The sequence below is a fragment of the Pieris brassicae genome, chromosome Z, assembly GCF_905147105.1.
Source record: "Pieris brassicae chromosome Z, ilPieBrab1.1, whole genome shotgun sequence".
Lineage (NCBI taxonomy): Eukaryota > Metazoa > Arthropoda > Insecta > Lepidoptera > Pieridae > Pieris > Pieris brassicae.
The window spans coordinates 11431550-11457484 of NC_059680.1; the positions used below are offsets into that span (position 1 = coordinate 11431550).

The following is a 25935-nucleotide window of genomic DNA, read 5'->3' on the forward strand; positions in this document are numbered from 1 at the left end:
TCCAGACATTTACGTACGACGTAACGATAGGCATTTACTATTATTTTCATCATAACGTTGTTTTACCTGTAACTTATAGATGGCAACACATTTTAATAACGACGCTATTTCCGAAACTCGGCAAGCGTAACTGTCAAAAAGCAGCGCCCAATTGCTAGGCGGGAAATTTAAAACTGGGACAATGGAATTCAAAAACAATTACAAGAATTTATAATATTCTAACGATTTCTGAATAAATTTTTTAAAAAAGTTTATTAGATTACCACATAAGATTATATCTAACTTTTGTTAAGCTTTAGTATTGCTTAATGTTTAGTCTAGTAGTTATTGTGCAACATTTAATTAATAGTTTCATATACACCCCTTGTATCTTTTTATTCAGCGTCTCCCAGGTCAGGGATTTCTTTTCAAATAATAAAATCTTGCTATGTACAGAAATTTCCGTCCTTACGAGAATAAAGGTTTTTGCCAAGAAAACGCAAGTATTTTCTCGTTTATATAATTACCATTATTTTTCGTTGTAACATTATACGTTACCAATTTAATGATATAAGTACTTCTCACTAATTATCTATTTGGACATAGTTTTTTTAGTGAAATTAATAACAAACCTGCGTGAATTACATTCACATGTGCACGGCACATATATTCATAAAAGATGAAAGGTATAAAAAAAATAATTAAATAATCATTTATTATATCATAAGTAAATTAATTACAATCGATTCAAGTGTGATTACATTGCATATTAAACATAATTAATCTTAATTAGTTATATTGTGATAGTTGCATCTTGTTAGTACTTACGTATGTAAGGTATTACACATTAGAGGATAAAAAAAAATATTTCTCCTTGGCAGAGACGGCTGAAACATGGTGCAATCTGCCCTATCATACGTAGATGATCCAAGAGGACAATCAGAGCTTACACTTTCTTATAAGGTCGGCAACACATCTTCAATCATATGAGTTATATTTTAGTTTAAAAAAAATGCCGTCATTTAGGCCCTTAATAACTTACAGTATTATAAACGGGCAGGAGGTCACGTAATACTCTGCCGCCCATGGACAGTAATGCCAAAGGGCTCGCGAGTGCGTTGCCGGCCTTTTAAGAGTTAGCTCCCTCTTTTCTTCAAATGAAATACGAATATTAAGAATAGGATCTACCTGACTTAAGCTATTAAATTAAAATGTCATATTTGTAGGGAAAATCAGCTATCCTATCGTCCTAATTAATTTTCTCTGTTTACGATTTCTTCTGTAATGCTGAATTAACCACGAATATTTAACACACTAACTTATGTTATATAATTTATTAACAGTTTTACTATTATTAATGCAATTACGATATAAAATCCTGCCTCTCGGTCCAAGTGGAGCTTCACTGTTCACAACCAATATAGAAAAAATAATTTCTTGACTTACAACCAGCTCGAGATCTCATGGATTATATTATTCACAAATAATTTATTGCTTACGTCAGACTATTTTATTACGCCTAAAACATCTACGAATAACAATACTATAAATGTCTGTTTCGAAATTTGCTTTATTTAATAACAATTTGGACTCGTGAATCGTATAATTTTATATTACAAGATACAGCTAATAAACAAATTTTCATTCTATGTAGAAAACCATAAACAAGCGACGACTTATAAGATGACAATGAGCTCTGTTCCGTAGGTGGAATTTAAAGGGGTTTAGATATGATTTGCCTGTATATAGAGTATGAGAATGTCGTTAAATCTAGACACACACAGATATACGTTAACGAAATAATAATAAGAAATTTCGAGCAGCACTCTGTGGCTGTATATAACTAAATACGAATTTAAACTGTAAAGCGGTAACTTTGCATAAATCCTTGAAATATTTAAAACGCAACATTTCCATAGTATAGTCACTCGTAGATTGACATTGACAATTCGATCCAGAGACAAGTTTATCCAAAGTATCTTGTCTTTGAATGTTATACAAGCACAATATACCAAAAAATATTCGTGTTATCGAGGAGATAAGGAACAAAAATCTATTAAAACAGATCTTATAGACTAAACTATTTGATCACCACTTATTCAAAGACGCGTCATTTTAATACGAAATTCAATGTTTCTAAATTTTACATTATTACTTATAATTATATAGCAAAAATAATACAATAAATTGATCATAATTGTTCATACACAAAAAGCATACTTGAATATTATTTTCCTGTCAAATGTCACGAAATTCATTTCGTGACATTTGTACCCTGTTGTCGACCAAAAGTCTATAATCTATTTTAATTAAAAACAGGTTAAGTATTCTTACAATTATGATTTATTCTTAATGGTATACTATAACTTTCGTAGAAATTATTTATAGCATAAATTTCATTTAATAATTTTATAGAATGTTTTGACATTTTAAATGTAAGATTTCGACTTGTATGACTCCAGTACGTCAAAAGCGTGTGTTACATTTACCTCGCTCTCTGATCATTCTCGTTGGTGCGACGTTTTTACTCATGACTCCTTCCTCTGCTAAAATTTAGAGATGTTTTCGTATTGCTATTCTATGAAGGCTTCACCAGGGTGAAGGGTATGTATTGCCCCTATTGTTCGACATATCTTTTTGTATAGCAATGCTTTTTGTATGATATATCAATTTTAAATAATTTATACTCTTCCAACTTCAATACACTCACTACAGTATATGAATACATTAAAAATGTTGCTATAAAAATACAGAATTTTCCAATGTCCGAACAATAAAGCCAAAGCCTAAGAAGTTCTGATCTAGCTAGAAAATGTCACTAGACAAACGTCATTGTCATGTCAAGTCACTAATCATGTCAAAAAAGGCAAAACATTCTGTATACAAACTTATGTTCGTTATTAATAAGTATTCGATGATCTCGGTTCATAGAACAATTTTATTTAATTACTTGATATTTCTCAATTCATAAGAAATTATCCTTATACGAAACGTAATTAATAGAACCCATATTAATAATTTACCATTCTATATCAAAATTTATCAATTTCGCGTTATAAATGTAATCGTCGAAAGCGTACTTCCAACCACTTAAATGGAAACTTCGTAACCAATGGATAATCGAATTTCCGATTTCCAAATATAATTAAAATCTAAATCATTTATTCGTTTGACATCAATGCTTCAACGGAACAAATAAATAAGAATGGAAGAGTTGTGTATGCACAGCAAGCGTGCCGCAACTGTAAAGCAACTGACTGTTTAACACTTCACAGATTTTGTATGGATAAAGTAGACAACATCAGTACTAGAACAAAATTCAACCAAACTCCCTTCCAAACCTTTTTTATTTATTCCGTGCTAATATCTGTAATTAAATAATCGCTTCGTTTATTATGGCAATCGACACTTCGATTCTTGTAACTGGAAGCTTCGTTATGACAATCGTAGGATAATACTACAGCTTACTTATTCTGAGTTCGAACTCGAGCTAGAAGGCGTATAGCTGTAGTAGTCGTGCTGCTAGAAGATCTCTTCAACGTTCAAATGTGTAATGAAGCGCAAACGCATTTGCAGAGCGGGACGAAGTTTACGAATAACCGTTTCAAGCTCGTTCTTCAACGTGTCACCCACGAACATGTATTTTATGTGATAACTGATATGCGTTTAGGAAAATTGTTCAATATTATTTATAAACAAGTACATTGTGTTAGATTTTTAGCTAACAATATTTTGTTAATAGAAAATTGTAGTGTAAACCTTTGTTATAGAAAAGGTGGCAAACACTCGCACATTGCCAGTGGTTCGCAAGTGCGTTACCGGCCTCGAAACATAAAATAATGTTACACTGCCTTCTTGAACTAAAACCAAATATCAAAAGGATACAGTAAATCACAAATTGGATCAATAAAGTCCAAATGCGCCTGAGTTTTGTCCACATGAGCCAACAGCTCATATAAAAGTATGGTGATCTCCATGACAGCTCTTGATATATCCGAGTTAAATCTCTGCAGGAATGGACCAACAAGGTGGCAGAGATATATCAATTGGGATTCTGTATGGATCTCGGGAGACAGTCTCTCTTTGACAAAACTGGAACATTACAAATCTTTAAATATATAGATCCAAAATAGAAGTACTATATAAAAACATTCGATATGAATAGAGACGTTTCATTGAAAGTAAGACTATTGTTTAATGATTTACACGGCTGTACCACAAAGCTTGTTTTAATATAAATATTTACGTAGGCACAGTAGGTCTTCCATTTTTAAATATAAAAAACCCATTTCAAAACGCCGGAGACCTTATTTAACCGAACATAAACGCTGCCAGTAGACGTATCTGATCTTAATCAGGACTCCTTGTCTGCTAAGTGCTGCGAATGTTCTCAATTACTCCTGGTTACCGTCAGAAGATATAAATAAAGTGCCACGCAGAAGGCTGAGGGGCAATACTGGGTCCCATATTTTGATACTTACGTAGGCATCTGCGTGATAAGGCCCGCGCCAGCGTGGTACCAAAACGCGTGTGTCAAAGCCAAAGTCAAACTGAATTTGTTCTCCAACATCGCGTAATTGGTCATTTTTAGGTTAAACAGCTGAAAAGGGGTGAACTCGTTGGACCATTCAACCATATCGGAGGCTGTGGTTAGTTCAACTATACGGTCGTACAATACAACCCAGTAGGCCTCGGGTAAAGACGCCATGATGATTCCTATGGCATTTATCCAAAGTTGAATCTTTGTCGCTGGGATTACTATGAAACCTTAAACATATAATATACATAAGATCATGTAACTCGATTGCGTAGCGATAGTGAAAATCAGTCAACAAATAAAATTGGTGGTAAAGTATATGTAACAATATTCGGAATCCAATTCTTTGAAAATTACTGTGAGAATTTCATCAAAGTCAAATCAGTAGTTTTTAACATATAGATATCCATTATACAGAAAATGTATATAATTTAAGTATTCTGTATATGAAACTTAAAGATTTCCCACAATTTTTCTTAGATTCAGGACCTCAGTATCTTAAAATATGTCTAACAATGTAATTTTGAAAAACATTTCATAAAAACAACGTACCTTTAGTAACCACATCCAATAGGTTATTGGCTACATCAGCGGGTGGTACTGGAAGGGTCATGAGTTCGACGCACGTGACATACAAACAGTGCGCTGAGGGATTTGGGTACTCGTTGAAGCGCCAATCGGTGTTTGGGAAATGCGAATGGCCCGTCATTGCTATATATCGTTTAGGAAACATTGGTGGGAAAGAGACAATAAAAATTTAGAGTCATACGGAAACAACTCCACACAAATATTTTGCTAATCACGCTTATAATCCGAGAATCTAACCTAAAGATCAAAGAATATTTCTTTCTAAATGTTTTGAATATATTTTTTAATTATTTATACTTAAAAATCGCTCGTAAAACTGTCAAAATCGTGACAAATGCTTTAGACAAGGTCGAGCACCCGTATAAAAAAATGGAGGGTACACGACACACAAAACCGAAGGTAGTACCAATTTCAAAGGATACTGTCAACCATCCGTGTAACCAAGCTCAAATAGTAATTCAATTCCGGGGCCCAAGCCAAGAACTCAGTTTCCAAATTCTGCGGTGTTCTGTCTTTATTCGGGTCGGGGAGAAAATTCTGGAAGGCTTCGGTGGTCGCCCAACCAGCCGGCCTCACTTCCTTCAGCGCCCCATAAACCGCGGACACAAGTTTCCGTTTTAATAGCGGCTTATCCCGTAATTTCGTCTCGTAGTAGTGTAATGTATTGTATAGGAATGATACTGGTCTTTCTGAAAATAATAATGTTTATTAAGAACCTCTCAAACGTGGCTATAAGTTTTTTTTAACTTTTCGAATTCATATTTTTTATTTGGAATATTAAAAAAAACAAGAGAAAAAATCTCTTGTTTTCAAATAAAATACTTGATAAGTGTTGTTGTTTGTAAATATCTACGCGCTTTGTGAACTGGCAGTAAAATTTAGATGCATTTATGTATTATTGTAATATTCCTATATGAAATATCTCGCCGGAAATCTTTCTTATCAGGTATAACATAACAATTATATGTTGTTGTCATGTGTTTCCAACATTAATATATAAAACATTCCATTTATTTCTTAAAAAATTAAGTTAATAGGGCATCAATTTAGATTTATTAAAAAAATAATGTTCTTGCAAACTTAAGGAGGACTTTCGACAAGACAATTTCGCCAACACATTTTGGGTAAATGCCTAGAAGAGATCGTTTAATATGTTAAAATTTTGTTATTCAACGCACTTACCATGAAACTTATAAAGATACCCCAGGTGTTCCAGCAGCTGTTCCAGGTTCTTACACACTTGAGGGATTTCCAAATGCCTATGCACTACTATATCTAACACAGGTATGAATCGTAAACACACGTTGCTCAAGTAAACGGGTATTGGTGCTCCATACGCCCCACCTGCCTCTTCTGGGGCAAACTTCTCTGGGTACTTACGATGGAAGGCTAAATGCTTTTCATACCTAAAACATATTTTTCAGATTTTTTTATCTATTAAGACCTTATGACCACTGTATGCGAATGGTAGAATTTGTGACAAAAATGTATTTTTATTGTTCATGAAAAAATTAACACATCTCGGTTTGCTCGCGGTAAGCGACTTATAAAATATTTATCACACCATTTTTTACTATTGTCACTTGAGGACACGATTTAAGTCGGCAGCCAATTTATTTATTGATCGGTCAGTTATCAGGTGTTACTTATATAATAGTAAACGTAACGAAAGAATCTAATGGCGCTGGCGTGTAAAAAATAGCTCCGTCTATTTTATTGTTTATATATAGTTTATTTGGCTTTTTTCAAATAAAACGTAAACCAGTAAGTTTGTAAAAGTTATCTCTGTGGTGGTGATGTTAAACAAGTCTTAATTTTTATGAAACAGTGACAATAATAGCAATAAAACATAGGGACCCTAACATTTCACATAAAATCATATTTTTGTTTTAAAATAAAATTTCCTACCAATCTACAAATCAAAAAGTGAAAAACTTACCAGTTAAGTGCTATAGTGAACTAGTGAACTACGATCAAAGTGAAGAAAAATATAAATTATGTGAATTCTTTGTTCTCCGGTGTGACTCACTTCAGTTGAATTTTAACGTATTTTCAAAAGCAATTTACACGAATTGAACTTAAATTTGAATTGAAAAAATTGAATTTAAATTGAATTGAATTTCAAACCATTCGCGATAGTCCTGTTGGCTAATGGTGCTATCTACCATGCTCCCCCTCACACTTAGCTTTTAATGTTCCGGTTTGAATCAAGCCAGAATTTCGTTAGTCATTATTGTTATTATTTATTTTAATTTTCCCCCCTGATAATGAAAAACGATTATGTCACTTAATCCTTCATCTAGTTCTACTCAATTGAACTATGACTGTTATGACCTTAGAAGTTTACCCGACATTTCTACGAGAAATTTATATGAACGTTCCGAATTATTGGAGAAAATCAAACAATTAAAATTAATTAATTAGATTCAGCGCACCAAAGAATTGAAAACCTATTACTTAAAAATTCTACGAAAAATATTGAAATTTTAAAACAAAAGGAAACTATAAATTATCTAAAACAAAATTATTCTTCAACTTTACCTGGTACTATGCTTAGGTGAAAATGATACCAATCCATACCAGACATTTTAAGAATTATGCGCTTTACTAAAAATTATTAAAAACACCAAAATAATTTTACTAAATGTCTGTACGAATAGGTTCCTTATTGAAAATTTACTTTAAAATATGTTGGTAATTATTTGTAATAGTTCTAAAAAATAAACATATTTGGATATTGAACGCAGTACTTATAAAAAGCAATATTTGACAAGCGTATGTAAAAAATTAAAGTATATCCTTGATTATAATTACTATATTTTAAAAAAAAACGTGATCGTGACGATATTCCTAGGAAGGGATAAGAACTAGCCAGAACACACATGTAAAGAATAGAGGTTTTTTAATGAAGGCTCAAATACCTCCGAACCTACCTAAATGACGTAATACGCGGCCCTTACTTATTATACCAAAATATAGCAGGACTTGTTAACAAACTAGATTCTATTGAACTATATCTTAACGAAATCGGGTACACTAAAAATACTACTGCTAAAGTTTTATGTTCTTCTGAAACTTTTGTAAAAAGAGGTTACGAAATTAGCATGAATCTGAAGAATTTTAAGTTGGCCTTATCATTCAGTCGGCTCAATAAAAAGCGTGGCGGGGTGTGCATCTTCATAGATAATTCTTTAGATATCTTGCCGCTTAACTGTTGCGTTAGAAAAATCATTTGAATGTTGTGGCGCAATTTACTGCCTGATAATTTGTAGTTACAGAACGCCCGATACTGACGTTAATTTTTTTTAAATATATTTCAGACCCTTTTACAAAAACTAAAATATAAAAAACAGCGAATGCCATGATATGAATATTGACATTTTAAAGGTACACAATGTAACTCTAAATTACAATGACATTCAATCAAATCATAATTTGGTAAACATTATTAATGAACCGACTAGAAAATTATCTTGTATAGACCACATATTGAGTAATATAAAGGGTGCTAAAGGAGAAACACGTTTATAATTGTCAGATCATGATACGTGCCAGATTCTAAGGCTCACCTTCACAAAAACAAAGCCAATTACCTTAAAGCGGTGTGTATGAAGAGATTTCTGCTACAAAAACATGAATAAGTTTCGGGAATGACTTTCAAATTTGTCCTAGAGCGAAGTACACGAAGAAAGTTCTTGCGATAAAGCTTTCCAAATTTTCCATGACACTTTATCGTTATTTTATTATCTCTCCTTTTCACTTATTAAAATTAATGTTAATAACAAAATGACAACACCCAAGTGGATTACATTACTTAGAATCTCTAGTAGGCGTAAGAGACAACTTACTTTTAAATATTTAAAAAATAAAACAAACGAAAATAAACAAGAATACAATAAATATGACAATTACCTCAAAATGCGTTGTGGCATCTAAAAATACACACATTTCACGTATCTTAAAAAGCTAAAAATAAATTTCGTGCTACTTGGAATATTATAGAAGACAAACTAGACCTGAATGTAAGTCCGGTAGTTACTAGTAAAATTCTTAAAGATAATAACGAAATTATATCTGATCCTTTTGAAATAGCTAATCTGTTCAACAACTATTACGTTAATAATATAATAAAAACTAATAAACCTTTCAGTAACCTTCAAAACATTTACTCTGTAAACAAATCCTTGTTTCTAACTCCATGTTCATGTGACGAAACATTGAGTTCTTTTTTAGCCAAATATAATGTAATAAATGATGAACAGTAAGGTCAAAGAGGTAAAAATACTATCCTAGCAGCTTTCTCTTTAATTAAGGTAATTGCGGAACACATCGCTAGGCGCAAGCAGGTAGGTATCTGTAGTTTTTTTGGACATGATTCGACTACGTAGACTATAGCATTCTACTTCAAAAGTGTAGACTTTACGGGATTGCCTTTGAATTGGCTGGAGAGTTACCTGACTGGTCGTAAACAATATGTTAAAATCACACATACTTCCTCTCCTAAACATATTGAAAGGAGGTACAAGTCTGTAGCTATGTATTGCCATAAAGGCGTTCCTCAGGGTGGCATACTGAGCCCATAACTGTTTCTCCTGTACATTAATGATTTACCCAATTTGTTTAGTAATAAATGCGTTCTATATGCGGTTGATATTTCAATGTTTGTGACAGAAGACAATAACCGTAACTACGAATCTTTATAAAACGAAAGACTAAAGAATTCGGGAAATTCGGTAGATGTAAAGTTTTCATTACTCAAAAAAAAAGTATTAGGGCTATTATGGGCGTTAGACCCCTTGTAAGCTGTAGACAATTTTTTTACGAACTCTTTATTTTGACAGTAAATTATATATTCCTGAAGCAGTTGTGACTGTAAAAAAACATCTAAAATTGTTCAAAACATACAATGAAACTTGCCTTTATATACCGAGGGATCCAACACGGCTGTGGGTGCCAGCACGCTGCACCACGATGTATACAAAAACTGTTTAACCACCAATCAGAAGTTATAGATCACTGCCATGTAATTTTTTAAAGGAAAAGGTGATTATATTTTTAAAGGCAAAGTGCCTTAATAGCGTTGGAGAATATTTGGTCCATAGATTTGACACCGATTGTAAATAATTTAACCTTGACATTATTTTATGTACTTAATAAGACATTGTAAAAATGTATATAACATTTGCATGCCTATTTATATATGGCTGATTGTGTGGACTTTTGTAATTGATCGATCTAACCACTGTACCACTACCTTGGCAAATAAACGATTATTATTAACGATTGTGTAAGGTATTTACAGTAAAGTAGGCTAAAATATAAAACCTCTGAGTGAATAATGAAATACCACGATGCCCATGAAACTTAAAAGGAAGCCTTTAACCAAATTTTTACAAAACTTGATGAGGTTAAGTCAAACAATAAAATGGAAAACAAAACTCAAGGATTTCCTAAAAGAAAGGTTTTAACGAAATCCTTACAAAAACCTTATAAAGTTGAGTTACACAATGCCCATGAAACTTAAAAGGAAGCCTTTAACCAAATCTTTACAAAACTTGATGAGGTTAAGTCAAACAATAAAATGGAAAACAAAACTCAAGGATTTCCTAAAAGAAAGGTTTTAACGAAATCCTTACAAAAACCTTATAAAGTTGAGTTACACAATGCCCATGAAACTTAAAAGAAAGCCTTTAACCAAATCTTTACAAAACTTGATGAGGTTAAGTCAAACAATAAAATGGAAAACAAAACTCAAGGATTTCCTAAAAGAAAGGTTTTAACGAAATCCTTACAAAAACCTTATAAAGTTGAGTTACACAACGCCCATGAAACTTAAAAGAAAGCCTTTAACCAAATCTTTACAAAACTTGATGAGGTTAAGTCAAACAAATAAAAAGGAAAACAAAACTCAAGGATTGCCTACAAGAAAGGCTTTAACCAAATCCTTACAAAAACTTTATAAGGTTAACTTACACGATGCCCATGAATTTTAAGAGTTGATATAAGGATGGAATGGCCGAGGTAGAATGGTATATAATACCGAGGGACAGATCAACATTTAGAGTAAACCTTTGGCGAGGCACAAGTTGATTAGATGTCATAGTGTAAAAACTGTTAATTGATGTAAAAACTTTACTAGACCGCAATAAAGGCAAGGAAATCAGAAAATAATAAACGTTGGCTACAAACAATACAAAAATTATAAAAAAAGTTAAACCGTTAATTAAAGTGCTGTTTGTAAGCAAAGAGGAGAGGACAATCGTATCGTAAATCGTAACAACGCATTTCTTATTAGCTATATTAAAAATACTTATATGCATTAAGGTAATAATAATAACGTATAGAGAAGCTGTACCAAACGAAAAATATGAAAATTATTTATTGCGTATTAAGCACTGAATTATTATACTTAGTATAACATACATCGGCTAGATCGCATTAAGATTTTTCATGGGACCATCGCTTTGATACCTGCAGTTAGTTTCCCATTTTAACGTCCGTCGTATTTTTCTACAATTCCCTTAGAAACCACATGAAATGATTAATTATTAGTAGTCTTGATATAGATATAGATTATCATTAGTATTTGTGGCTAAAAATTGTTTATTAAAAACAAGACGCTTAGTCTGATAAAGTGTAGATACGAATAGTACCTATATGAATAAAATTAATTGACTTTGACTTTAAAGAAATTAATTTATCAATCAAAACAAACAAATCAGTTAATGTTGAGTTTTTATTAAATTTATCAATTTTAAGTAAAAATTACGCAACGATAAAAATAACAATTGTGTGTTTGAACACCATGTACTCCCAAACGTTTCCATGGCTACACCATATGTTAAATCTGCAAAGTACTTTAAGAGTGGTGAGGGATAAACATAAATATCGATCAAAAATAATAGTTTAATAAACTTTCTTGTACCTCCATAGTGCATCTTTAGTGTTTTGATTGATGATATAGTTACAAACGCAGTTACAGATAATATATTAAATAATTTTTTAGTTTTAGTTTTATTAAGTAAACTTAACATTACTATTGGTAATAGTTTTTAGTATTTTTTTCTTCGTGGTTCTTTAGCTACATTAGTTTAATTAACAATAAATACTTGTATATCGGTACTATTCACTACAAATAAATGAAACATGTCGGTAATATATATAATCCCTGTTTCCTTTGGTCACGGCATCACGCGTGAACGGCTGGACCGATTTCGTAATTTTTTTTGTTGTTGTGTTTGTTATTGTCAGGAGAAGGTTCTTATGAAAGAGAAAAATTAAGAAAAGTGCGCTGAAAATTAGAAAATGTAAGAATACTTTATTCACCATATTAATTAATCATGACAATTGTTACGATAGCAATTTTAGTTTTTCAGTGCATAGCGGTTCTTCAATTCAAACTTTTTTCATGTCACCATATGGCATTTGATATAATTTTGACGGAATGAGTGCTGGAAATATCGTCAAAGAGGATGTAAGAAAAAATAAAATCGTTTAAAACAAATGCTTCAATCGGAGTTATTGTTGATAAAATACATATAAAGTAATGACGGTCGCTAATTGTTTGTGGCATTAATCTTGAAAATCCATGTTTTTCACATGACCAGTTATTTGTCACGTGACCCCAAGTCGGATTACCAATAAAACTATTTATATAATGTTGTATATCATGAAGCATATTTATTTAATTATACTAATTCGAAATCAATATTCATAGTTTAGACAGGACAACGTCTGTCGGGTCCGCTTGTAAATAATTTAACATATTAACATTACATTACAAATCACTTCATGCCTTGACTGTGGAAGGTCCCTTCCCTCTGATTCAAGAATTTAATTCAAAATTTATTAAAGCGCCATCTAGTAAGAAGCATTGCATTATGACTAAACACGGCAAACGCTCATTTGTTTTAATGCCATCTAGCGATACGTACGTAAATTTGCAAAATGAATCTTGAACTTTTCCCTAAATCAATTGAAACTTAGCTTCAAACAAAGTGTTTTTAGTTTTTGGGGCCGTTCAAGTTTAAGGTAAGCACTATAGAAGAGGGGGGGGGGGGGGGCTTTGATTATCATTATTTGGTGATTCCATCACATTGTCTATGCTTGAAAACGGATTCCTACAAAAACTTACAGGGGGGGGGGGGGTAAATGCAGTAAATCTGGTTAGGTTATACTTGAACGCCCCTTTCCGAGTCAAAAACTTGGCTACTAAGAGTGGCGGAGAGTTTATTGCCAGTTGTCTTACCCCCTTGATTTGAGAACTGGTAGTAAATGTAAAAGTAGAAACATGTTGATAAATCAAAGCAATTTTATGGTACAATTTGTGTGTATATGTATGTGTGCGTTATACACTCACCAATTATTCTGTTTCCAATGTTCCGGCGAATTCTCCTTAACAAAGTCTTGCGCTCTATTTCTCAACTCCGAACCTTTTAGTAACAAAAGTTGTATAATATAAAGACACACCTGACTCTCGTTTCCATCTGGGTTTGGTCGTAATACCTGGGTAAATATCCAAATGAATATAAATAGTTATACTAATAATAATAATAAAAATTGTTTCTTCATTTTAAGTTCAATTGCATTACAATGTGTAAGATTTGGGAACCATTTTAAGTAAAAAATACCTGTGTCAGGGTTTTCAGCTCTATCATAACAAACTTAATTATACACAATTCAATTTAAATATAATTTAGTTTTTTTTTTATTGATTTTTAACTGTTATCAACACGCTTGAGTGCATAAGTGAGTGTGTGAGTGCAAATAGTGAGTGAGTGAGACTACCAAAGTCTCTTTTCTTCGTAGCGTAAAAAAAATGAGAGAAAAGGACGACTGGACTTTTAAGAATTGTCTAAAAGTGTAGCAAATAGCCGACTCCATAATAGACTATGTGACAACATGACGATGCCAACTCCTAAAGAATGTTCCGCCTAGGATCAACATCAAATATCAATGAAAAGCCCCAAGCGGTTGGGAGGTAATTTTAAATATGAATTAAAAATACATTGAAGTATAAAATAGATGTAATTTTGATCTTGAAGTATTTTAGCTTTTTGATATTTCAGTTATGGCAACACTTAGCGTCTTGGTTTGATTGGATTCAAGGCATAATATAAATTGTATAAAAATGTGCTATTAAAAAAATATTTCTTGAATAACCCCTAATAATTCGCCTAAATGGGTCATTTGATCATAATTATTTAATCGCCAAGTTAAAGAGTCGAAGTTGGCCGTTGAAGAGCCGTTGGAGTATTACAAAACAGATTTACTGCAATTTATTCCTCCCCTTCCTCTTGTCAGCAAAAATAAGCGAAGCTCTCAAGCAGCAACCCCTAAAAATTGGCGTAAATAAATGTGTGTAAATTTAGAGGCAAGCCAAGTTGTGATCACTGTTGTAAGCACGTAGTTTTTTTAATAGTTAATTTACCAAACACAGATTACAAAACATATTTACAATCTCCGACACCGATTCGACTTATCTGTGAACGTCTTTTTTTTCCATAACTCAATCCATAATTAAGTGTTCTATATATTTACTATGTTATATTGTCTATATAAACCACTGAAAAATAGTTGGTCACCCACACAACACAGGGATATCCTAGCGCGGGGACTTTTACCTCAGTGATGTCACTTTGGGCGTTTTACCCAAAATTTAGGGAGAATCCAGATGTTCTGTGGGTTTTTTTTTCTGTAATTAATTATACTTAAAAACTCACGTTTCTATAAAATTTAAGCCTCGAATCCAATTAAACTAAACCAGATAACTGAAATATCAAAAAGCTCAAATACTCCAACATCGAAATAGTATACGAAATAGCGTAGAACAAAAACTTTTGGGGTTTTTAAAGTTGCCTCTAGGGGGAATATTCTCTAGGAGTTGGCATCACAGTATTAGCTACCATATTTTTTGGCAATTATATTTGTCATAAGAAAATTAAACTCACAAGACACAAAACCAGGCGATCTATTGTTACAATATTATATTTCCATATAATGTCGTTGATTGCGTCGACACATTTGTTTATATGAGGCCCCCCGGCTGGATTCGTCACTTCGAACATTAAATAATCGCAAAATTTCCTTAAATGCGCCGACAGAGCTCTAGCACCAATACGCTCCAGAATTCTAAAGAAAAAGAAAAGCTTATCATGACACCGAGAACGAGGAGTGTGACTTCCAAGAGAGACTTATGTTTTGTTTCACTATTGGACGTCAAGGCAGAATACAAACTACCATCTGTATCACCTGGACGTCCGTCGTTCCACAACTGAGCATTTCTTTTGTTATTTTTGCCACGCAACAGCCCTATGTGGAACCAGCTGCCCACTGAAGTAAGAAGCCATTTCTTGAAAGGCCGGCAACGCACTTACGAACCTTCTGGCAATGTGAGTGTCTAAGGGCGGCGGTATCACTTAACAACAGGTGAGCCTCCTATTACATTAAAAAAAAACTAGTCTAACAAAACCTATGTTTAATAAAACCGTCATTTCTGAACCCTATCCTAAGTATGACAATTGACACACGCCAACGGATGATTGGACATTGCGTTTAATTAAATTGTTATTTATATATAAATCGATAGATTTCTTGGTAACGTTAAGAAATGCTCATAATATGGCCTATAAAAATAATATATATATAAAGCTCATATTAATGGGACATGGAACAGACACACTTGCCATGCTGTTAAGTCCCAAAATAGGCCAGATATTTCCTTACGAAAATCTAACTAAAAACTTTCAGGTTAGTCTAATAAACTGTTAAAAGTGATAATTGTATGAACATAAAAATATTTAAATTACTTACTTAAACGCGATTGGATTAATTCGATTCGTCTCAAAGATCATCTTCCAAAGGAGACAGAGGAAAAGCGGCGTTCCGGGAACCGAGAAATGTGATATTATATCGTTATCATTTGCCATCGATGTCCATTTACGATACTCCTCCTCAACAGACTTCTTTAGGACCTGCTTGTTTTCCTTTGTAGCAGGGTTCTGAAAATTCAGATTTTTCTCAATTAAGCTCGCCTTAAGTTTTGTGTTTTAATGCCGTCATTTCCGGCACAATTCGAATTGGATCCTCCACAGGAGCGTATCGTTCTTCAAAGGCCAGCAACGTACTCGCGAGCCTTCTGACATTAAGTGTTCTTAGGTAGCACTTACAAAAGTTTTATAAATGGCTTAAAAAAAAGTTAACTAACCAGGTTTATATTTACAAGTCGTATTCACTACACCTCATTTAAAAGAATGTCCTTCAATTGTTGTCATAGCACCGTAAAAACAAGATTGTTACATTTTTTTTCATAAATCATCAAAGAAAAGATAGAACTTTTAGAGTGCGATAGCACATTGTCACATCAATGAGAATAATAAGGACAAAACATAAGTTCCTCGTCTATGTCATCGCAGCTTCTATTACTGCCATGGCGGCAGACTTTGTTTAGCACTTTCTTGAGAGAAATGTCTCTATATATATTAATTATCTATATATATTAATAATCTAATATTGCAAGAATATATCTTATCTGTAGGTACTTAGTCTAAGATCGTTTTTAAGAGTGGATACAAGTATTTTGGGCGAAAAGGTATATTTGTTTATTACCTGTGTAAAAAATTCGACAAGGACCGGCGGGAAGCATTGCAGCGTGTGCTGTGACCACATATGTGGTGTGTTTGTCATAATCGTTGTAAGCAACTCTTTAACCGCAGCGCTATCACTACCTATATATAAAATGTATATAAAAATTTGAATATCATTTTTATATGGATGTTATTAAAATTGATTAATATTAGTAACATTTAAATTCAGTTACAGCTTGAATTATATTTGAATAACACAAAAAGGTTTTGCATTATTTATTAATAATTGTAAACATTACAGCGAAATTAAGTAACTCAATACTGATACGACTCAATATACATACGAATAGATATGAATATTTAATCAGGAATTTAAAGTAATGTAATGGGGTAAGACGTAGAAATTAACTGTTTCCCCGAAATAGAACTTAGAACACCCCTTATAAACTCACCGGCACCGCTCATATAAATTCCACGTGCTAGAGTGAGCACAAGCACTCGGTTGAGCTCCTCACTCTCGCTTGACACGAGTGACTTCGGCTCAGTCACAACTCGGGACATTTGCATTTGTACGCCCGAACTACTTAGGCTAGTTATTAGTCGGAGGGCTGTGCTCTCAAAACTGAAAATATATTTTTCACTTACATAAGTACTACTTCATACAGGGTGTCTGATTAATTAATGAGTAATGATTAAAAGAAATTCCATGTCACAGACACAAAATTATGGCCATTAAAAGGTAAATGAATTTTACATTGTGATGTTTTTTTTAATTATATTCAACAATCCGAGCGTGAAGAAAAAATGACATAAAAAAGAGTATTTAATATTTAATTGGTCGAGTTACCTGCCCTTTAATCCAACTTTTAACGACGTTGATTCTTTGTACATCATGTCCTCTAAATACGAGTATACAATTGACATTATAATGCGGGATTTTTAGAGTTTATGTCAAATTTATATTTAAAATCGATTATTAAAATAATTTGTTAAGATCGGCGCTCAGGGAGCGTGCAAGTATTACGTCACGCAATTTTTGGAGATACTTGACACCACCCCATGAAACGCGCCGTAACGTTTTCTGTATGCAATAGTAAAACGTTTATTGACCACCTCCAGTGACTCTTTGTACCTAAAACTTACCATTATGTGGTGTAAAGTACTAGAAAGTGGACAATAATACTAACAATAATGTGTAGTTCGAACCCCGCCCCGCGTCGTAACGTTTTACTAACGGACCCCCCCCCCCCCCAATTCGTTACGTAATACTTAAACGCTCCCTCAGGGGAATTCACAAAAAAACACATCTAATTCTAGGCCACTTCCGATCAGCAAATGTCAGGCGTTCGTGATCAAATACTAGTCTATAAACAGATAACTTGAGATTAAGACTGAGGGTTTTAACTAATTTACCATAGTTGCAGCTGAGTTTGGTTCGCTTGTGGATAAGCAGCGAGTGAGTGTATGTTCGACAGCAATGTCACTCTGTAGTGAGGCTGAAAGTGATGAATCCGATACGAGAACATATCCAGTAGGTTATGGAGAATTCCCCAGGCGTGAGATTTAAAGACATTCGGCAATAGTTGATCTGGAAAAAAATTATACTCCATTAAAATTATTACAATTTTCTTTCCGTATTAGAGGTTAGCCGACCAAACAGGCTCCAAAAGATAAACCACTCCATATACGGAAATTGTATTCGTAGTATTGCCTTTGTTAACGTAGCTTTTACACGTTGAAAGAAAACACTTTTTTAACCGGATTTGTATTAAGAAGCTATTTGTATTATTATAAACTTATATTTATTTACATAATTTTAAATTTATTTTTTTCCGACACACAGCGTTACAGTTTACAGCGTGCGTGGTCACGGTGACAAAATTATGTCAATAATTATAAGTTTATAATAATACAAATAGCTTTAATCCGGTTAAAAATGTGTTTTCTTTCAATTGTATTCGTTTTTACAACAAACTTTAGTTAAACGTGATCAATAAGTGTTTTTATAAATTAGACGATTATGTAATGTATGATTTATTGATTTTAAACAATTTGTATGTCTCAAAACTTGGCGATGAAAAAGAGTGGCGCAGAGTTTATTGCCCGCTCTTCGCCCTTGACTTGCGTACTGGTAGTAAATGTAAATTTAGAATCAATTTAACATCTTTTCTGTTGACGTTCATAAGTGTACTTGGTTAACCTATATGAATAGTTATTTTCAATTTGAGTTAAAAACATAAAAATGTAATTAGATTTCTTAAAAACATTATTTATTTCATCATTAACTAGTCCGACGTTAATATACTAATATAAAGATTAATTAAAAATATATTCGTAAAAAACCTAAATCTTTAACCAATGAATATTGTAAATTTAATACAGAGGCAAAAATTTTGTTTATACGTAATAGGAGGCAAACGGGAAGGAGGCTCACCTAATGTTAACTAATACCGTCGCCCATGGACACACATTGCCAGATGGCTCGCAAGTGCGTTGTTGTCCTTTAGGTGTTTGTATGTTAGTAATTATTACCTTTGTTATTTGGCACTCATCCCAGAACATATATTTTCATTTAAACAATTAAATTTAAGTCATTAATCAAATCGGTTAAGATTTTTTTTACTTTAGATAAATAATGAATTTTCTGTGACTTGAATAAAACTAAATATAATGAAATGTAGTATACAACATACATACGTACACGACTGAACCAATATTTTAATTTGACCGAAATTCTTACTTATAAGATACTTACAAAAACCCTAGTTACGTTTTTTATATATACCTACTTTTATCTACCTCAGAATTCTCTACACCATTACACCGATCAAGAAATAGAACAATTACTACACAAATTCAATACATTGCCTAACTTCGATTAGTCAAAATAATACTCACTTATAAATCCTTTAATGCCAAGCGACTCAATTTCAGTATACACCAACAAGCGGCTGTACGTCTCCACCAAGGCCGGAGCCATCATATTGGGTAAATTGGTTTTATTCTGCGCCAATTTCGCTATATGAGTCACAATAGAATGTATCAACGACATTTTGCAATGTAGGGTCAAACTGTCCAGTATACACATAGATAATGGTACAGTGGGTAACGGTGTGGAGGGGTTTCCGTTGGGTAACGCCTTTTGGTTACCTAGCAATGTCTCAATCATTATACCCATTGGTCGGGCAAAGAATTCCTGGTTTGTTGAGTATGCGTTGCACAAAAGCGCTATTCGGTAGTCAGAGCCTATTAGTGATGGGACATTGTTTGACGACATGAGATGTTGAAGAAATCTATAATACAAAAATTATACATGTTAACTTAAAAGGACTGTCTCGTGTCTCGAGGGTTTGACAACTCTCATCCTGAGCCTCAGACTTATATACGTAATCAGTAATCGCTCGGATGGACCGTCAGTCAGGCACAGAGCCATATTTGCCTATTGTAAAATGAATTATTACGAAAAAGAATTCTAAGCCCGAGGCCTGGGTAACGTATACGTATGGCCAAATCCAGTAGGGCTCGACTTTGAATGAACCTTTCACTACAAACACACATATAAAACGAATCAACTGTGTAACTCCCTATATTACGACATCAATTATTGAGATATTATCGAAATTGTATACAATGGGTTCGCTGCACAAAAATAGACTACCAACTATTTAGTTTCATAGTAATGAAAAAACCGTATTTGTTATATATAGTTAAATATGGAAAGGATATTTCATAGGTGAATAGAACTAGCACTAAGTCTGTTTTAAGGTGATAATCAGAAGTGAGAGTCAAAAACAAAACGGCTGGAGGCTCATCTGATGATAGATGATACCGGACATGGACTTCCATAAGGCTCGCCAGAGTTTTCGAGCGAATTGGTACGCTCTTTTGTTAAAAGACCCAGTCGAAGAAGTCGTGACCCACATAGCGGTGGTGCGCGCTAAAAACTCCCAAAATGTCTAAGTGATCAAGACAAATTTGTTTTTTTAATTAGAATTTTAATAAAAACCTAACACTTTAAGTTAATTTATGGTTTCATAAATAAAAAAACGCTAAAATAGGCTATAGTAAAGGTGAAACTTACTCATATTGAAGCTTCAAATTCTGAGGCATCACCATAGTCTTATGTTCAGACTCCGCTTTCTTCAACAAATGCATCCAAATGCAAAGTACAGCTAGCTGATGGGTACAATATGCCTTTGTACAGTCCGGTACTGGAATCGGCTCTTTCTCAGGGTAGAGCAATTCATGCAATTTAATAATCGGCAAGAAGGTTGACAAAGGATTCCTTTGTATGCTTCCAGATATATATTGAAGCAACACCCACATCAGATGGTCCCTACCTTTCTTCATATCTTGCCCTATCAACTTGCTATGTAACCCCATCACTATATTTGGAAATGAGGCAAAACCAATCAATATTAAATAAATAACTTGTGACGATAGATGTAGCCAGCACCAATGCGTCGAAGACATTTCGTCTTCGTCGTTCTCTTGGTCGCCCCGTTCCATTGGTAATATCATCAGCTCAATCAATTGGTCCTCCAATGCTATACATCTTTGTTTATGCTGTTTTTGAAGACCTAACATCGAACACATCGTGTCACGTGAATATGGCTGTTGTAAAACATGTTTTAACAAATCAATTTGAGGCTTAAACAGCTCATCGTCATATGGTAGGTTTCCTTTTAAGCAAAATTTCAATGTTGTGGGATCAAGCCGCCATGGATTCACAAGGTGGTCGGCGTAACCGGAAAATTCAACTATTGGCAACATTTTTGAGTGACCAATTATTGTTACCATTTGTGCACACGGCTTAAAACTTTCCACGAATTTTGTAAATAGTTTTGATAGTTGCTGAAAATGTTATGAAAATGTTTGTTTACTTGGCATTTCCAGTCTGTCAAGAATTGTGTACGTCGTGTATGTATGATAGACAAGTATGTCACAACCTTTTCAAAATTAAGGAAATATATGAATGTTCTTAGTGTTAAAATTTTGCACAAATATGCAATCGAGTATCAAAGGCCCATCAATTAAAAGCATTTACATGTTTTTTAAGCTTCTTAAAGTAAAGCATGTTTTGTTAGTTATTTTTCCAAAACATCAAGTAAGCTAACTGTCACTGTTTATGGACCAAATTGCCAGAAGTATCACAAGTATATGACCGAGGTTTTATGAAAATCTCTTATCTCTAATAAATAATTCTAATATTTACAGTAAATGTAGGAAAGTCACCAGCTCCCGTTTCACTACTTCCAGCCTGGGACACATGTTTAGTAATTGGTTTATGGGAATCAATTATTTTTAAGGAATATGTAAAACCAAAAAGTATATAAATAGTTACCCAGTGCGGCCAATGCCTGTTGTCAGGATAATCTTTTTGTATCTCCGTCACTATAAAGTATGCAGGTAAAAGTGATGCATTTCGGTCAAAAATATATTCCAGTATGTTATGCACAGCTTTCATTTGTGGCATTGTACTGGAACTTAATTTTACTGGTAATGTAAGAGCTTTGTCTCGACAACCCTGCATATTAAGAACAATTTGATGATTATACTCACAAACTAAAAATAATATATTTTTACTAATAATATGACCATCGATACATTGAAAGTGATCATAACATTTTCTTTTTAAACTCATAAGGCTGGTATCTGTCGTTCTATCATAAAATTATGCTTACATCTAGGTAAAATGAGTTATTTCGCTCAGAAATTGTCTTGTGCTATGCTATCAAATCAGTGAACCAATTAGGAATTATATTTCACAACCTAAATTTTTTTGTTTTCTGAATAATGTTATTCAATAATAAAATTTAAATTAATGTATACCTCTAGTTACCGTTATTAACAATAATATATATGTATGTAAATAATTAAGTAAATTTTACCTTCATGACATCTCGGACTCCTTTATAATCAACACCACCAATTATTCTTCTCATCAAATTGAAGCACTCTATCCAAAACTCAGCATTTTGATATTTTAGTCTCTCACACGAAAGTACGCTATCGCATAGCATCCTATAAAGGTTTTAATTGCATAATTAAAAATAAAATTTCTTAATTTATTGAAATTTATGGCTGAAGTTAAATTATTGATTTAAAACTACTGCAAGCGTTTAAATTTCTATAAGACTCGGGGTGTTAGAAACTAAACGAGTGTGTTGTATTTTAAAGTTTTTTATTGCTATTGAATACACATATATTCTATGTTCATAGATATATTCATTAGTTATACCTACGATATTGATTTTATGAGATAATTTTTATCCTTCACACCACAGATGACAAACGCATTTAAAGTGTAATAATATGGAGAGGAATTTACATATAATGTTATAGAGAAATCATAACTATATCTCAAAGTTACTTTGTTGCCAAATTTAAATTTATAGCTTTTTTAGAAAGACATCCAAATACAGTTATTGTACCAAACAGTACCTTGCTTGAATAACATTTGTGTTTACTAAGTTTTCCAAAAGGATGATTAGTTTCTTCATGTGCCTACAGTTGGTTAAAACTGCAGTCAGGGCCAAGTACTTGCGGATAATTGTATCTTGATACTCTGCAGTTGCACTAGCCATTATAGCAGAAAACTTTTTAAGATGCATATTCAAAACCTCATTATCCTGGCCAGGTTGATGTACTAAGAAACAGCTAAAAGCTTCTTCTACAGCTTCAACATGCTAAAATAAAACAAAACAATTATTAACTTGTAATTTAAATAAGGCTGAGTTTGACAGATTTAAACAAATTCACTATAAATTAGTAAGAAACATGACATCACAACAAACATAAAATTTTGTGAAAAACTTTACTCTCTTATAATGTATATATACTGATACTGTAAATGTCATATCAGAGTTACAATGTCAGTTGCATAACTCTAAAAAGTTGAAAAGGTTTCATTCTCCTATTTCATTTATTATATTATTTCTATTATGACTGTGAACCCAGTTTAGGACAGGTGATAAAACTATGCACGCACCAGATGTTGAGGTTATGTAAACCTTTCATGACATGCCATGTACATAAACCATCTTAGATTTACTTTAATTTTCAAAACTGTAATAATATAATAAATTAAATTGAAGAATTTTTAATATTTTTGTGCAGTCTACCTAAGATAAGATTCTTAGGAAGAATGAAAGAGTCAATGTAGCACTAATATTGCTGCAACATTTATGTCACTATCCATTACAGCTATCATTTCCAGGAATACCAAATATAATTAAACAGGAAAACTTGGATGCTAGTGCTGATGGCTCAAGAGTTTAGATTAGTATGTATAACAGTAGTAGATATATAAAACATGTTATGGCATGGTAACAATGAATCATTTTAATGAAAAGAATCAAAGCACAGTTGACATTCACACTTCAGTTTACCTAATTATCAACACATGTCTCTCTGAACTATTTTGATCTTCTTACCAATACTAAAATTTTATACTAAAATGCAATAAATGCATATTTTTTTAATTATCGGAATCAAATATATATGAATGTTATTTATGAATATTTAAAAAAATTAAAAGTGATTAAGATGTAAAACTAAAATTCAAATCAAATGTGCATTAAAGATGGTCAGAGCTATAAAGAACACAGCATAATTTAAACACCCAAGCTTAACCTAACATTTTTAAGAGCAGTTGACAAAGAAGTGGATCTTATTGAGCCACATGTTGAAAAGGTAAATATCAAAAAAATATTACTCAAAGCAATTTTAATGTGGAACATATTAATAATTACACAGCTAAAGTAAACAAGCATCTACACAGTCATACACAAAAACTAAAAAGAGTACCAATCTGATTAACAATACCCTATATAAAATGTAAATTTATTCCCCAAGAGTGGTGTTGCTGTGTAAAACATTTCCATAAATAGTTGTACTGAATTCCTTCAGAAAGAGATTAGCCAATTTCTAAATATCCTAATACACACTCATCAGAACTTATTGCTAAGGTGTTTAATTAAGTGTATGTAATAAGAACGATTACTAAAATTATGTTGAATAGTAAAGTAATTATTCAATTACTTACAAGTATTTCATTAACAATGTTTGCTATTTGTGATTCTGCCATTTTTACACACTTGTTTGCTTCTTGGACCTTAAGAGAAAAAAATCAAACTACATAGCCAATGCCAATAGTTATCTAGAAATCCATTATTTACTAAAATTATGTTGAATAGTAAAGTAATTATTCAATTACTTACAAGTATTTCATTAACAATGTTTGCTATTTGTGATTCTGCCATTTTTACACACTTGTTTGCTTCTTGGACCTTAAGAGAAAAACCTCAAACTACATAGCCAAAGCCAACAGTTATCTAGAGATCCATTATTTTAAAATTAGGTACAACTTATAATGTAAACTTAAAAATAGTTTAATAATGGACAGCATGTCCATTTACTAATCAAATCCATAATATTTTTCACAAGGTGCTGAAACAACAAGATAATAAATAATCAGATTTGTCTATGACAATTGTTCTAAAAGTTTTATACGTATATGACACTGAACCAATTAACCACAGCTAACGCAACCATTTAAAATAAAACAAACCAAAAATATTTTTTTAACATTTCGAAACTAAAATTAACGCATCGAAGACATGGAATAGTATGAAGAGCTTGAAATAGCTAAATGGCATCGATGGTCAAACACAATTTGAGCTCCTAAGTTTGGTTTAATAAAACCTGTTCGAGTCAAGTTTAAAAAAGGAATATACATAATTCTTTTTATATTTTGAATTGTTTATTACTTAACGTCCTAAAACCCCTAGGTGGGGCAGAGACCGTCCACAGTGAGTCTTCATCGCGTTCGGTCTTGAGCCTCGTGTTTCACCTCGCTCCAAGTCATCCCGGTTCTCTTTGCCTCGTCTGCAACTGTTCGGCGTCAGGTTTGTTTGGGACGGCCACGCTTCCGCTTTCCTTGCGGATTCCAATCAAGTGCTTGCTTGGGAATATGATTGGGATCCCTTCGGAGTGTATAGCCTATCCAATTCCATTTGCGTCGCTTGATCTGCTGGTTGATCGGGTTTTATCCGTAGTGCTCCCAAAGTTGCTCGTTAGAGATCTTTTCAGGCCAGTAGATGCCCAGAATACGACGAAGACAGTGGTTAACGAAGTCATGTCATCAGTCATTCATTACATCTCATAATTTTATTAAAAATGCATGCAAACATGACCGTCCGACGTCTTGTCTTCCATTAACTGATACGCCTAATGGTTACATTA

The 25935-nt window shown here is 32.9% G+C and overlaps 1 protein-coding gene across 2 annotated transcripts; it reads right to left on the minus strand.

Annotated features, from left to right (window-relative positions):
* Positions 1 to 703: 703 nt before the first annotated feature.
* Positions 704 to 25147, minus strand: LOC123718449 (mediator of RNA polymerase II transcription subunit 23). 2 transcript variants are annotated; one of them, XM_045674943.1, is made up of 19 exons: positions 24912 to 25147; positions 24737 to 24805; positions 23134 to 23378; positions 22581 to 22713; positions 22034 to 22216; positions 20771 to 21543; positions 19588 to 19982; positions 18103 to 18277; positions 17142 to 17311; positions 16712 to 16830; positions 15917 to 16104; positions 15055 to 15235; positions 13464 to 13609; positions 6287 to 6510; positions 5527 to 5793; positions 5069 to 5227; positions 4461 to 4746; positions 3865 to 4071; positions 704 to 3634 (listed from the first exon to the last, which is right to left on the minus strand). In XM_045674943.1, the coding sequence occupies exons 1-19, from the start codon at positions 24951 to 24953 to the stop codon at positions 3502 to 3504; spliced, it is 4095 nt and encodes a 1364-aa protein (XP_045530899.1). In that variant the 5' UTR covers positions 24954 to 25147; the 3' UTR covers positions 704 to 3501. The 2 variants fall into 2 exon arrangements, with proteins under 2 accessions (XP_045530899.1, XP_045530900.1); XM_045674944.1 differs by lacking the exon at positions 24737 to 24805.
* Positions 25148 to 25935: the final 788 nt, after the last annotated feature.

What these genes read in the sequence shown, in the direction of transcription:
- LOC123718449 (XM_045674943.1), bottom strand. Translation starts at nt 24,953, where the DNA reads ATGGCAGAATCACAAATAGCAAACATTGTTAATGAAATACTT. An exon ending in AATTTATATGAGCGGTGCCG is followed by an intron (nt 16,831 to 17,141) that starts GTGAGTTTATAA and finishes TTTTATATATAG; the next exon opens with GTAGTGATAGCGCTGCGGTT. An exon ending in CATTGGAAACAGAATAATTG is followed by an intron (nt 6,511 to 13,463) that starts GTGAGTGTATAA and finishes AATATGTTTTAG; the next exon opens with GTATGAAAAGCATTTAGCCT.